The 13,614-nt window shown below is 30.9% G+C and overlaps 1 protein-coding gene across 2 annotated transcripts in view; it reads right to left on the bottom strand.

The window, feature by feature from the left end:
• Positions 1 to 4,048: 4,048 nt before the first annotated feature.
• The window catches only part of LOC126735877 (uncharacterized), a 137,293-nt gene continuing 127,727 nt past the window's right edge, over positions 4,049 to 13,614 (bottom strand). For both annotated transcript variants that reach the window (XM_050439971.1, XM_050439970.1), the window contains exon 7: positions 4,049 to 4,957. In XM_050439971.1, coding sequence (XP_050295928.1) covers positions 4,676 to 4,957 — 282 coding nt within the window. In that variant the 3' untranslated portion in view covers positions 4,049 to 4,675. The remainder of the gene's footprint in view (positions 4,958 to 13,614) is intronic.

The raw sequence follows: 13,614 nt of genomic DNA, 5'->3' as shown, positions 1-13,614 counted from the left end.
ACGTTTAGATGTGCAGTAGAAATATTTGAATTGGAATTTGAAGGATATAAACCTCCAATTACCCAACCAAGATGAGTGTTAAGTAGGGTAGGCATTTTGTTTCCCAAACTAATCATACCAGGGGTAAGTAATTGATAATATAGGTCTGAGCCTATAAGAAGATCAATTTCTGAGGGTATGTTAAAGTTGGGATCAGCTAAGAATATATTACTTGGAATATTCCATGCATATGTATTAATTTCTATATGAGGAAGGGAACATGTAATATTGGGAAGCACTACACAACTTAACTTAAAAGATTTTTGATTAAAATTGGAATGTAAAATGACATCCACCATTTTTTGTGAGACGCTATGAGACAGGGCAATACCTGAAACTCGTGTTGTTTTGTTATATGGAATATATTTTAGTTTTTCAATAAGAGAACTTGTTATATAGGAGTTTTGAGATCCATTATCTAAAATACCCTTGACGGTAACTGGGTTGCCATCGGCATCTAACAAGTTTAAAGAGACAGTAGCTAGAAGGACTTGACAGTTTTTGGTAGACAAATTTGAAACTGTGTGGGTCTCTTCGGAATGTTGACTCACTTCATTTTGTGATACATTAGCAACAGTTAGATTATTATTCTGCCTGCAATTATTGTGTGAAGTGAATTCTTGATCAACCATAGAATGGTTTTGATTATTGTTTATTTGGGAATGAATATTGTTCGTATGATTTCTGGCAGATTGATTATTTTGGAAATTTCCATGTATTGATCCTTGGTTAGATCTGGTTGGAAATCGTGAAGTCTGGCTAAAACGATTCTGATTAACTCTGTTTTGTAAATTCGAGCTTGGACTATGGGATTGCTCAAAATCATGAAGAAGGGAATGGTGTCTTTTGCCACAATAAATACAAGTTTTATTAGAAGGGCAATTACTTAAATTGTGCTGAGAAGCCAAGCAATTATAACATAACTGTTTTGATGAAACAGTTTGTCTCTTTCCTGTAAGTGATAAACCTTTAAATTTATTACAGCCTAAAATTACATGTGAAGTTTCATTACAGTATACACATTTCTTATTGTTACCTTGATTTGTATTTGTGTGTAGGGAAGTATGGGTTCGAACCCTATTTGGTTTTTGAACTTGAGGTTCATTACTTGACAAATTTTCTAGAGTTACACATTTTCTTTCAACAAATTTAATAAAGTCAGTAATACTAGGCAACTGGTCTTGTCTACGTTCACTTTCATAAGCTTTACGTGTACCTATGTCTACCTTTTTTATCCATAGATAAATTACTAAAACATCAAACAATTCTTCTTTAGTATAGTTTAAGTTATTTAAAGACCCTATACTTCCTTTGCATTTATTAACAAAATCTCTAAGATTAGCTGAGTTAACCTTTGAAACAACTGGAACATCTAAAATTGCACCAATGTGTGCATTAAGGACAGTTATTTTATTTTCATACCTTTCTTTAAGATAAGCTAAAGCTGTAGTAAAATTTTCATTAGTAAAAGATAAATGCTCAACTATTTCAAGTGGCTCACCTCGTAAACAGGATTTTAAATAAGCAAATTTTTGTATATCTGATAATGTGTTATCTTGTATAACAATTGACTCAAACATTTGCATAAAGGAAGGGTATTCTGACATGTTACCCGTAAAATGTTTAATTTTTATTATTTGTAAAATATTCGTAGAAGGAGACATCATTGATTTTCCTACTACTGCTGGCGATGCATTAGAACGCTGTAAAGAAGTATTTAAAGTACCTGACAACTCTTTAATTTTATTATGACACAAAACAAATCCTGTATCACATTTTTCATCTATTAATACCCTATCTTCATCATCTGGTTCACTATTATCTAAAGTTGAATTCAGCTCGAACTGATATTCAATTTCATCTTGAGCTAAATTATAAGCATCTAACGCATTTTGCAACTGATTTATTTTGGTTTCAAAAAAAGTTATATCAATTTCAATATCTTTTTTCTTATCAAGTGAATTTAAAACCCTTGATATTTTACTTTTGGCCAAAGTACGGTTCTTTTTTAACTGATTAATATCCATTTTGAACTATGGATAATTTAAAAATAGTACTTAAAAAGGTAAACCTTTAAATAAAAACTCAGTAAAGGTATTGATTTGCTCAACAAAATTTGACTGGACTAAATTAGAATCTAATCTAATCTAGTACTAATTTTACTAGATGTAAAATTAAATATAATGGGTGCTGGAAATATGTTTTATTTAGAAAACTTGATGGAACATCCGGCTCGAAGGACCATATTTAAACTTCGTGACTAGAGTTTAAACATTAAACTTAGTAGAGGTTTAAAGAGATTGTGCTAATACCTTAATATTAACACGCCACTACGAAAGGACTGACATAAGGCTAGTAAATAAAATTTCCATCAAATTTTCTCCTAAATATCTTATATTAAATATAAAAACGGTAATTTTCTTTAAACAACTAAAACCTAAAACTTATTACTGAGTAAACACACTCATTCCAGCAAGCACTCGAATAAAAATAAATTTTAAATTTAATTAAACACCAAGACAAAAGTAATTAACTAAATTAAACCCTTTGGCCTTAATACAAATAGCGTAACAATAATTATTATTGTTTAAAATAAAACACACAAGTGAAAATTACAAAGGTACCTTGTTTCTATGTGAAGACACAGAAAAACAAAATCCAATACACTGCTGCTTCCACACTATACGCTTCCACAAAATGTTCAATAGTCTTGTCCTCGGTTCAGTAACAGCCTCCTCACTAGTTATTAAAACTGTTCATGGAAAATGTTATAAATGTTGACTTTTCTGTTCACAACTTTATATTCTTACGAAGCGCCCACAAAATAATATGCTTTAACTTAAAGGCAATTTAATAGCTAGTTTACAACGCTTTTAACTGCAACGCTCAATTTTGCAACATAAATTTGCTTTTTATTTAAATTATTAAATACAGGAAACAGGACAGGAAAGGTTTTATACCATTTCCGTCAAAAGACACAAACTGTTTACTAACTCTTTAAGAAGATCAACTTATGTGAAACAAAATTAACATCGACTTCGATGTTTTGGGTTTTTGATTTTACGTCGCTGGCTGGACGGAGCAGAGATCTTGCCTGGTTTGCATTTATCGTCATACTGGGTGTGGTGCGGGGTAAATTTCGTGTCGCCGCGGCTTGATCGGGGCAAGACAGACCCAGACACCAATTCCAGGTATCGGAGAGTTTTTGTAGACTGTAGTTATTATTTGAGACAAATTTAATTTGTCTGTGTTGAGAAATTGATTTCGCAACAAGTATAATGGCGATAGGATAAACGCCGCCATCTTAAATACCTTAATGACGGATGGGCAAAGTCTTGGAAAAAGAATTAACTAAAAATAAGTATCCATTGAAGACAATATTGTAATAATTGAGCATGTAATAACTCTAGGATATTGCATTTATTTTGGATTTAAGAATAAAATGGCGGCGTTCATTAAAATTTAATTTATTATTTGACGAAACAAAATGGCGGCGTAAAAAATATATATTTTGTGAAATTTCATAAAGATAGTCATATTAAGTTAAATTCTAAAATGATGGATAAGAAAAGTCTTGGAAAAAATAGACAAGTGTCTTGATATTTTTAATATTCCAAAATATTACTTAATAGAATATCGCCATGTTTTTTAGATCTAAAGAGAAAAAGAAGGTATTACAAAATTTTTAATAAAAGTAACTGTTAAAGTAATTTATTATAAAAAAAGTGTGAAACAATTTTTAAGTTATGTCATGGTAATCAAATGTAAAATGTTAATTTAATGTCAAATCCCATAAGATAATTTAAAAACAAAATGGCGAATAATCAATGTCACATATATGAAATTCTATACAAACGTCAGCATGTTTTCTTTTTTATGGAGTAGAGTGGTGACATAGGTAATTAGTTGGAGTCGTAAGGTAACTCAAATTGTTCAATCACATAAACGCGGCATGTGAATTGATTGTATTTGATAGAAACCAAAAGGTATTGAAATAAAACACATAAAGTGATCATCATTTTATAATTTATTGACTCAAAAAACGATATATGGACACCAAGTATCTTTCATTAAAATTAAATTAAAAGTCATCAAATCGCACAAATTAAAAAAAAAGTACAAAAAACTAAAACCTACAAATCACAAATCTTATGTAATAATAGAATATAATGTAATTTTTTAAAACGAAACAGTCCACTTCCACTAAAAATACCAAAAAAAAAAAGATTTTCAATACAATAAAAAATGTATTAAATCTACATAATAATTATTACACAAATTCGCTTCTACAGGATGGCACTTGCGCAAACAATCTACATCTACTGAAGCACTCAAAACTAAGATGTTTTACAATATTTTTTTTATAAAAAAGTTTTAAATTTATTTACAAGCCAAATACATAATATAAAATATTTCCGCCTGAAACGCCTTAATTAGTTATTATTAAATACAATTTTCAATTTAAATAATTGTGCTTATAAAAAACCGACATTTTTAAACAATCCTTCACTCAAATTTCCCATCGGGTGGAAGCAGACATGCCCAATAAAACTCCTTAACAGTATACAAAAATCACAAATAGCTAAGCTGTGACTGGGGGGTATATCTCACTTATTCCCTCACTAAAATAGAAAATTTACAAATAAAGGGTACCTCCTCGACTCTTTTGCCCACTTATCGAGTACTTGGAATGTTTTTTATAAACTATGGCAGCGGGATCGATGATTTTCTTCGGTTTTTCCATGATCGGCATAGAAATGTCCGGATGTTCGCGTATTTCCCACACTAAATTGGTGAGACTTCGCGGTCTCGACAGTTTTCGGGATCGCTTCTCGGGTTGCTTCGGACCGGCACCGGAATCACCCGACGCACGACCTCCGGAATTGCTCGAGTCTAGGGTGCCATCTAGTTCCATCGCCTGAAAAGAGAGAGAGAAATTAAACATTAGTTTTTTAACTACTTATTGAGGAGTTTAATAGTCAAATAATCACGAAAATTTATTAAATGTGAGAGGGAAATTAGTCATACGTTTAAAATAAATTACATTTTACTTTTACAATAAAAGCGATACTCAAGTTTCAAGCCTCTTGAAATTTCATTTTCTAGTCAGCAACATCTCGTCATAGGTTGCGCAACACACTGCATAAGAAACTTTTTTATAGTAAATAGTGTCAGTTTAGAATAGGTTTTTAAGCCTTCTCAGAAAAATTAAGCTTTAAAACTTTTATAATAAATAAAACTACAAGATGAGGTGAAGATTGCATAAGAAGTGGAAATTTCTATAGTAGATAACTGGGAAAAGATTTAAAGCTAAAATGATCTTGTAATTTCTTTTTTGTTTGAGCAACAAGTTGCGTAGTAAATTGCGCAACGTCTGAATACATTTTTTGGTTTTTAGGTTTGAGATTGGCAGATAGCAATAACGACCAAAAAGTACACTAAGTTCACCTACGCCCATGGATAACCACAAAACTCTCGGAAATTTATATTTTATTACTTGCTACCTATTTGAAACACTGTATAGAATTAAATTTAAATTATCTTAAAATATAGTTTTTAAGGTCCAAAGAACTATAAATACTACTTTATAAGAAATACCTTACTTATAGCAAGCGGTAGCCTTTGAGGTTACTTGTCTGCTAACCGGCTTTCTATTAATTAATTAACAAGTGAACTTAATAAAAGCAATAGGACTGAATTTTGAATTAAATTCCTTGATTAATTAATCTGTAAAAATTTTATTTTCTTCTGCTTTAGACAAAGTACAACTGACGTCAATGCGACAATGTCCGAAATACAAAAACCGTGTCCCTGAAAACGTTTTTTCCTCCGTGCCAGAAAATAAATCTCGAATCGTTGGCGGCATGGCGAATACAATAAAAAAAAATACTTAACGTACAAAGAATAGAATTCCCATCCGCGCGTTGCGTTGCAAAGCAGTACAATGCCAAGTTCATTGACAACAATTATTTTATTTATGGCTATGCCATATTTGAACAATGAATTACTACAATAAAATAGTGAGTTATGCCTTTTGGTTTGCTGTGTTTGATTAAGGCGTACGTACGGCCACGGAAAAGATCTGCAAAGGAAGTACGTCTTTTGTGATTTAGTACCGAACCTTTGACGTTTACGAGTGCCGTTCTTACTACGTTGGCCCAATGATGTAATAAAATCTTTTAGTGTATATTAGATGTTATCCATATTTGGTCGCGGTTTTTGATAGTAGTTGATGGAAAAGTGTTAAACTTAGCGGTATGTTACTTTATGACTTTGGTGGGACGGTTGTCTGATTTAAATGTTAGTTGTTTTAAGTCACTTTGATTTCCCGTTGTTTAAAGGTATTTTTGTGAAAAAATTGTGTTTTTTATTAACAAAATTTGACACGATTGTGCTACTTTTTTGAGCCAAAACTTTAAATTGTGTCTCCTAATTTTCAAAAACAAAAGAGAAATGCAGAAAACTAGGATGCAAAAAAATTCTAAAAATATGGTCAATTCCAAACTCATACGAATAAAATTATATCTATTTTACTAGGTACATTGGTTTTAAGTCAATGACGTCTTAGAATGCAAATAATAAACCACTATACAATGTATTTACAATAAAAAAGAGCTCCAGTTTATACAACAGTTCAGTCATTTTAGGAGATCCTTTAATACATTACACAACCAGCATATGACTATCAATTTTATATGTTTATAAAATGGTCCTATAGTATATAAGTTTCTTAGAAAATATTTTATATAGGTATCTTATAACGCAGGCTGAATTGTTAATACAATAATTTTGATTTTTACCTCAAAAATTCAGAATACTTTATTAGGCATTGTTCCCTATTACAAACATAAACAAAAATGTAGTTTAAGATTAATCAGACATTATAGTGGATCTAGCTGGTTATCATATTGAAGATATTATAAATAAATTTGTTTGCTATTATTTAAAAACAGACAACATTTTTTCACGTTTTGAATTTTTCTGACAAAATATGTACATATTTTTGACAAAAATTGAAGCGCCTTACTTCAGCATATATTTATTAACAATGTTAAAAAAATATATTTTTGTTTTATCTTCGAATTCTCAACTAAAACAAAAAAATGCAATGTGGTTTTTATAAAAGCGGTTAAGAATCTCCATATTTATTCTCCTCTTCAGTCCACATGTCCAGCCCGCTGTACATTTTTCAAAATATATATTAGTACGGGCTCATGACGACTTAACGTGATTTGGAGCCCGCCGTGCAGCGGACTGGACGTGCATACATTATGCCACAAATATTTGGTTAAAAATATTTGGCAACGTTGGATTTTTTTCAGTTTTGTTTTGATGGAACAGGTGTTGTGTTGTAAATCATGGCGTCGTCTAGGTGATATTTGCATTATTTTCGATTGTTGAAATAAATTGACTGCTATTTAGTAAATCAACAAATATACGTACAGAAATTGTAACGTCGCTCTACAGAGTCTTCGGCTTTTGATTTTGTGCAGTATTTTAAACGTCGGGACTGTATTTGGTTCAAGTTTTTACTTTTTACCCAAAACTTTTAAATTTTATTGTTCTTATTATTTCGTCTTTTTTTTAAGGTGGTATGCAACCACTGACGGATAAAGATCTTGAAGAGATTCTAAATGACAGTGACTTCTACTTGAGCGATGATGATGAGGAAATCACCGCCGAAAACAGTAAATCAATTGAGGCAACTGATAATGAAGACGACGAGCCGGCGCTGGCAGACGCAGATTCGGTTTCTGATACCATTGAAGAGGAGTCTGATGACGATAATGTTCCCTTATCCAGAATAAAGTTCAGAGCAAGTTCTCCAAGAGCAAACAAAAAATAAAACCCCAGAAGTAAAATGGAAAAGAAATGTTTTTGAAAGTCGAGAAGATGTCTACCTTGATCCGGAATGGCAGTTACAAGATGATCATGAGTATTGGACACCCCTGAACTATTTTTATGAATACTTTCCAGATTATTTTTGGGAAAATTTATCAGAACAAAGTAATATTGGTGCCATGCAAGCAAATGAAAAAAAAACCACTAAAGTCAAAGAATATCGAATATTGACTGGAATACATATTTTAATGGGCATTTTTGGACTTCCACGGCTGCGGTTGTATTTTATGAAGGGAATTGAAATATCTTGCATTACTCAGCTATCTAGAGACCGTATTATTAAATTAAGAAATTTTCTACATGTTGTTAACAATCTTGGTATTTCAAATGAGGTAAAGCAGTCAAATCGGCTATGGAAAGTTCAACCTATCATCGATGCGATTCGTAAAAAGTGTATTACTTTACTAAGTAGTAAAGAAGAGCATCGACGAGCAAGTGATCCCCTTCACAGGCACTACTGCTCTCCGACAGTACGTTAAAAATAAGCCAAATCCAGTAGGACTCAAACAACAGGATAGGTGCAGTGAAACAGGATAGGTGCAAAAACTTGGCCAGATGGTTCCCCCGATCAAAATTTGGGAATAGGTGGATCGGTTGTAAAGAAGCTTTCAGAAGATTTGTCGCCAGGGCATAATTTATTTTGATCGTTACTGTACTTCAGTCAAGCTACTGGATCATTTACTAACAAAAGGAATTTTGGGAACAGGGACAATTATGAACAACAGAATTCCGCGAGATCTTAGGAGCAAAATAAAAAATGATAAAGAGCTTCTCTCGAATGGTCGTGGTTCCTTTGATGAGTTTGTGCTAGAAGACAAAAAAATGACCATTTTGAAATGGATGGACAATAGATCAGTAACAATGGCATCAACATCTTCAGGCTCTGCGCCAGTAACAGAAGTACGCCGATGGGACAAGAAAAATAATAAATACCTTCTTGTTTCATGTCCAAACTCTGTCATTAGTTACAACCATTCTATGGGAGTAGGGGACATGTGTGATATCTATGTGACATCGGAGTTGCCACCAAGAAATGTCAGGACCACTGGTAATGAACATCTACCAATATGCAGTGTTAATAACAAAATTCTATATGCGCTGCCGTAATTAAGGCTGTACAAAGAAAACAAGATTTTTTTTGTGTGAAATGTAAGCTTTATTTATGCATTTCTCCAGAGAGGCAATGTTTTTTTGAGTTTCATAATTAGAGACTTAAGTCCAATTGTCCAAAATACTAGACATGTCATATTTTTTTCTTGTAAAATTTTTTTTTTTGCTTTTTTTAAGTCCTAATAAACCTATTTTATTAAAAGTTTCACAAAAAAAAGTAAAACAATTCCTTGGGACTGAAGAGGTTATAGCAAGATGTTTTTAGTAAAGATTTTTATGTTTGTATAAATTCTTTATAATAATGGCGGCAGGATAGAAATACGAACATTTAATAAATATTACGATTTTTTATTATAAGACACGTTATACAATGATTCTGTTCTTATCCAGGCTTTATACGATGTTAAAGTCCTATAATAATTTTTAATATAGATGCTATAAAACTATTTTTAGTTCCTTAAGTGGTTTAATTCTTAATGACTTTTTACTGTTGCCAGCTATTAGTAGACAGAGAATCTTATTTTTTGGTACAAGATTTAACATAACTAACTGTTTGGAGTAATTTTATATTACCATACTCCATACTGCTTAAGCTAGCAACACAGCAAGTTAAATGTCCATGTTATCCAATAGCGCGTTAGGGAACTACGTAATAGAACTGAAGTATCGCTTAACCTATGTGATGCGCGGCAATAGACAACTATTTAGTTATGTGTTGCTTTCAACTAGTATACAAGGTGTCTACTATAAAAACCGCCAAACTTTAAGAGGTGATTAAACAAGTTATTTGTAACAAAAAAGTCGTATAAGATTTTTTTGAAAAGTCGTTAGTTCTTCTGGTATTTAACATTTTTAGATTTTATCAAATTTCTTTGTTTTTTTTTCATATAAACAAAAATATCTCCGTTATTCTTACCACCACATAAAATTTAGATATACCATCTGAAAGAGAATTAAATTTGCTATAAGTTGGGTATATTTAAGTTTTTCAGTAATTTTTTATACTGGGTGTTATCAGAAGTTAAATGTAACATTTGGAAAATGTGCAAAATTAGTGGTATCTTCTTCGTTGTCGTTTTTCTAAAATTTGGTAAAATATTCTAAATTCTAAAATTTTCCTAAAGTAGGGACATGTTTTTTTTCAGCAAAAACTACTGCATTTAATATGCTTTCCGATATACTTACTTTTGTGATAGCTATTTGTTTTCACAGCAATATCATGGGCAAAAGAAAGAAAACCAGAAAATGTGAAAATTTTCAAATTTTATATTTCTTGATTGACCAAAATTAAAAAATCAAAATTATATTAAACAAACCTAAAATTATAACAATTGTTCAAAATGTCTTCCCTCTTGTTCAATACATTTGATGCATCTTCTTCTGACACTATCAACTACCCGTTCAAGTTCAACGCGTTTTTGTCGCATTTCATTGCAACACACTAATTCGATTAATTCGTTCATCTCGAGTATTAATGTTAATAATATAAACATTAGATTTTAATATGCCCCAGACATAAAAGTCAAGGGGCGTAAGGTTAGGGCTTCTGGGCGGCCATCTTACTGGACCGTATCTTCCGATCCATTTCTCCCCAAAGCATTGATTTAAGGAATTTTGCACAATTATGCCATTATGGACTGGGCATCTGTTCATTTGAAACCAAAGTTCCTATCTAGGGGCTAAGGGAATTTCTTCCAGAATGTCAACAAGGTCATTATTTAATAAATTTGAAAACTCATTGGAATTGAGCCGATCAACAAGTATTACAGGTCCGAAAAGGCGACTTTCATTAATCCTATCCATACGTTGACCCTTATCTCATACTTAAAATGTGAAACAGCAGTCGCATGAGGGTTTTCTGTATGCCATATATGGTTATTTCTTAAATTCATTATTCCGGCTCTTGTAAATGTTGCTTCATCTGTCCAAAATATTTGATCTGTTCCCTACTCTTGCAACTTATTCAAGTACCACCTACAGAACTGAAGCCTCATTTCACCATCCACTGGAAATAAATCCTGGACTTTTTTTAAATAAACGGATGCAAATTATTTCTTTTAAGAACTCTATGTACAGTGGAATGGTGAATCCTTAATGCAGCACCAATGCGGCGAGTACTTCTAGATCTATCTTCTGTAACAGCAGGTTCTTGGGTTCGCAGGTTCTTGTCTCCAGCGTTGACCATTTTGACCACCTTCTCTAATCCGCAAACCTCGAAAGGAACCAGTTTCCCCACAGCGTCTGAACAGTATGGCGATATGTTATTTATTTACGGCTTCTCTAATGGAAATTTGTGGAGTTGTTGTGTTAGGGAAGATAGATCTACAAGTACTCACCGCATTGGTGCTCAAAAGATCAAGAAATATAAAATTTGAAAATTTTTGTGGTTTTCTTTCTTTTGCCCATGATATTGATGTAAAAACAAATAGCTATCATAAAAGTAAGTATATCATTGGATAGCATATTAAATGCAATAGTTTTTGCTGAAAAAAAAATGTCCTTATTTACTAAATTTTAGAAAAACGACAACGAAGAAGGTACCACTAATTTTGCACATTTTCCAAATGTTACATTTAACTTCTGATAACACCCGGTATAAAAAATTACTTAAAAACTTAAATATACCCATCTTATAGCAAATTTAATTCTCTTTCAGATGGTATATCTAAATTTTATGTGGTGGTAGGAATAACGGAGATATTCTTGTTTATATGAAAAAAACAAAGAAATTTGATAAAATCAAAACATATTAAATACCAGAAGAACTAACAACTAACTTTTCGAAAAAATGTTATACGACTTTTTTGTTGCAAATGACTGGTTTAATCACCTCTTAAAGTTTGTAGGTTTTTATAGTACACACCCTGTATAGTATAGACTTCTTTTGAAATTCACTTCTTTTAGAGTATTTAGGAATATCCTTGAATCCATATCGTATATATCCTAGGAAGAAGATTAGGAATAGTCCGATTCCATATTCCGAAGACCTCTCGGAATGAAGAATAATTAATATTGAAAGACGTTGCCCAAATCTTTAATTTTTTTTTTCAATTTCAGAAAGATATATGCGTATTTTTCATTTGCATTGCTAATGTCACTTTCTATTTCTTTATCTTGTTAAATCTCAAATTCATTTTATTAACGCAACTTACCTATATTTATGAATATTTTATTTTAGGTTACGATAATATAAACCAATTTTATTAAACAACAAAAAAAATTATCCTATAAACTTTTTAAAATACTATACTACTACTCTATCACGGCTAACTATTACGAGTAATAAAATCGCTATGAAATTATAATATAATTTGTATAAAAGTCTTTTAAAAAAATTTTGTGAGAATTATATAAGACGTTATACAATTGTTATAATATGTATATCCTTACAGTGTGCCTTTACCCTATAATATCAGTTGTAAGAACGGCTATATAGCAGTATTAAAGAAACCTCTTTATTTTATGACAAAATTGTCGTAATGATATGCTTTATAAAACCAAAATATTTTTTAAGAAGCGCTATATGATAATTATGAAATAATATTGTTCTTTTAGAAATCTATTTTGCTCAAGCTCCTTTTATTTGAAATAAGTGTTAAAAATCACAATCGAGATAAATATACTAAAAACCTTTGAAATCACCACCAAGATAAACATTTTATGGTCTTGTTGGCTTAATAAATAACTTATCGCTGAAAATAGACTACACTGATTATATATTAATTTTTTTGAATCACTATGAAGATGAATAATATTTAATCCGTTAGATTGTTTGTCTAGATCGTTAATATAAAATATTTTTTTACTAACTAGGTTGATGGAATTTACTATAGAATTTGATATGTTTTTATTAAGCAGTTATTCACTTATAATCTTTTAAATCACTAGGTCAATATTATATAAATTTATTGGATTAAAAAATATTTCACTAATTAAGCTCTCTAATTATTGTGGATATAAATTTTGCTTTTTTCTGTAAAATCATTGCTGATACGAATATTTTAAAACTTAAACCAAAGTGTTCGATTTGCAGGTCTTAGTTCGATAATCTTTTAAATTAAAATCACTGTCAAGATAAATTTATTGACTGAAAAAGTGGGTACTCATTATAATAAACTTTTAAAACAATCCCTTGATTCTGACAATCACCGTTAAGATAAATATTTGTAAAAAATATAAATATTAACAGATCGAACCTCTTAGGTTTAGGATCAATAAACTTTTAAAATTATCACAAAAATAATAATTAATTGCATTTAGCATATAATTGATAAAAAGTTATTTACCAGTGACATCTAGCAAAATCTTATAAATTGCTACTAACATGGATATTTTATGACACTGTTGGGTTAAGACATTTTTTGATTAAGTTTTGTAATTACTGTGAAGGTAAATAATATCAAACCAATTAATCTTGTTAAATCACCGCTGAAATTAATATTTTGTAGCTGAGAAATACTTTGTTTTTTTTTGTACAGAGCTTAGGTCACTTTAAATTAAAATAACTATTGAGATAAATTTATTGACTGGGAAAATGCATACTGATAATAAATCTTTAAAGCA

This window comes from Anthonomus grandis, chromosome 5 (genome assembly GCF_022605725.1).
Source record: "Anthonomus grandis grandis chromosome 5, icAntGran1.3, whole genome shotgun sequence".
Classification (NCBI taxonomy): domain Eukaryota; kingdom Metazoa; phylum Arthropoda; class Insecta; order Coleoptera; family Curculionidae; genus Anthonomus; species Anthonomus grandis.
The sequence above is the reverse complement of the archived record's forward strand: the minus strand, read 5'-3'. Positions and strand labels throughout refer to the sequence as shown.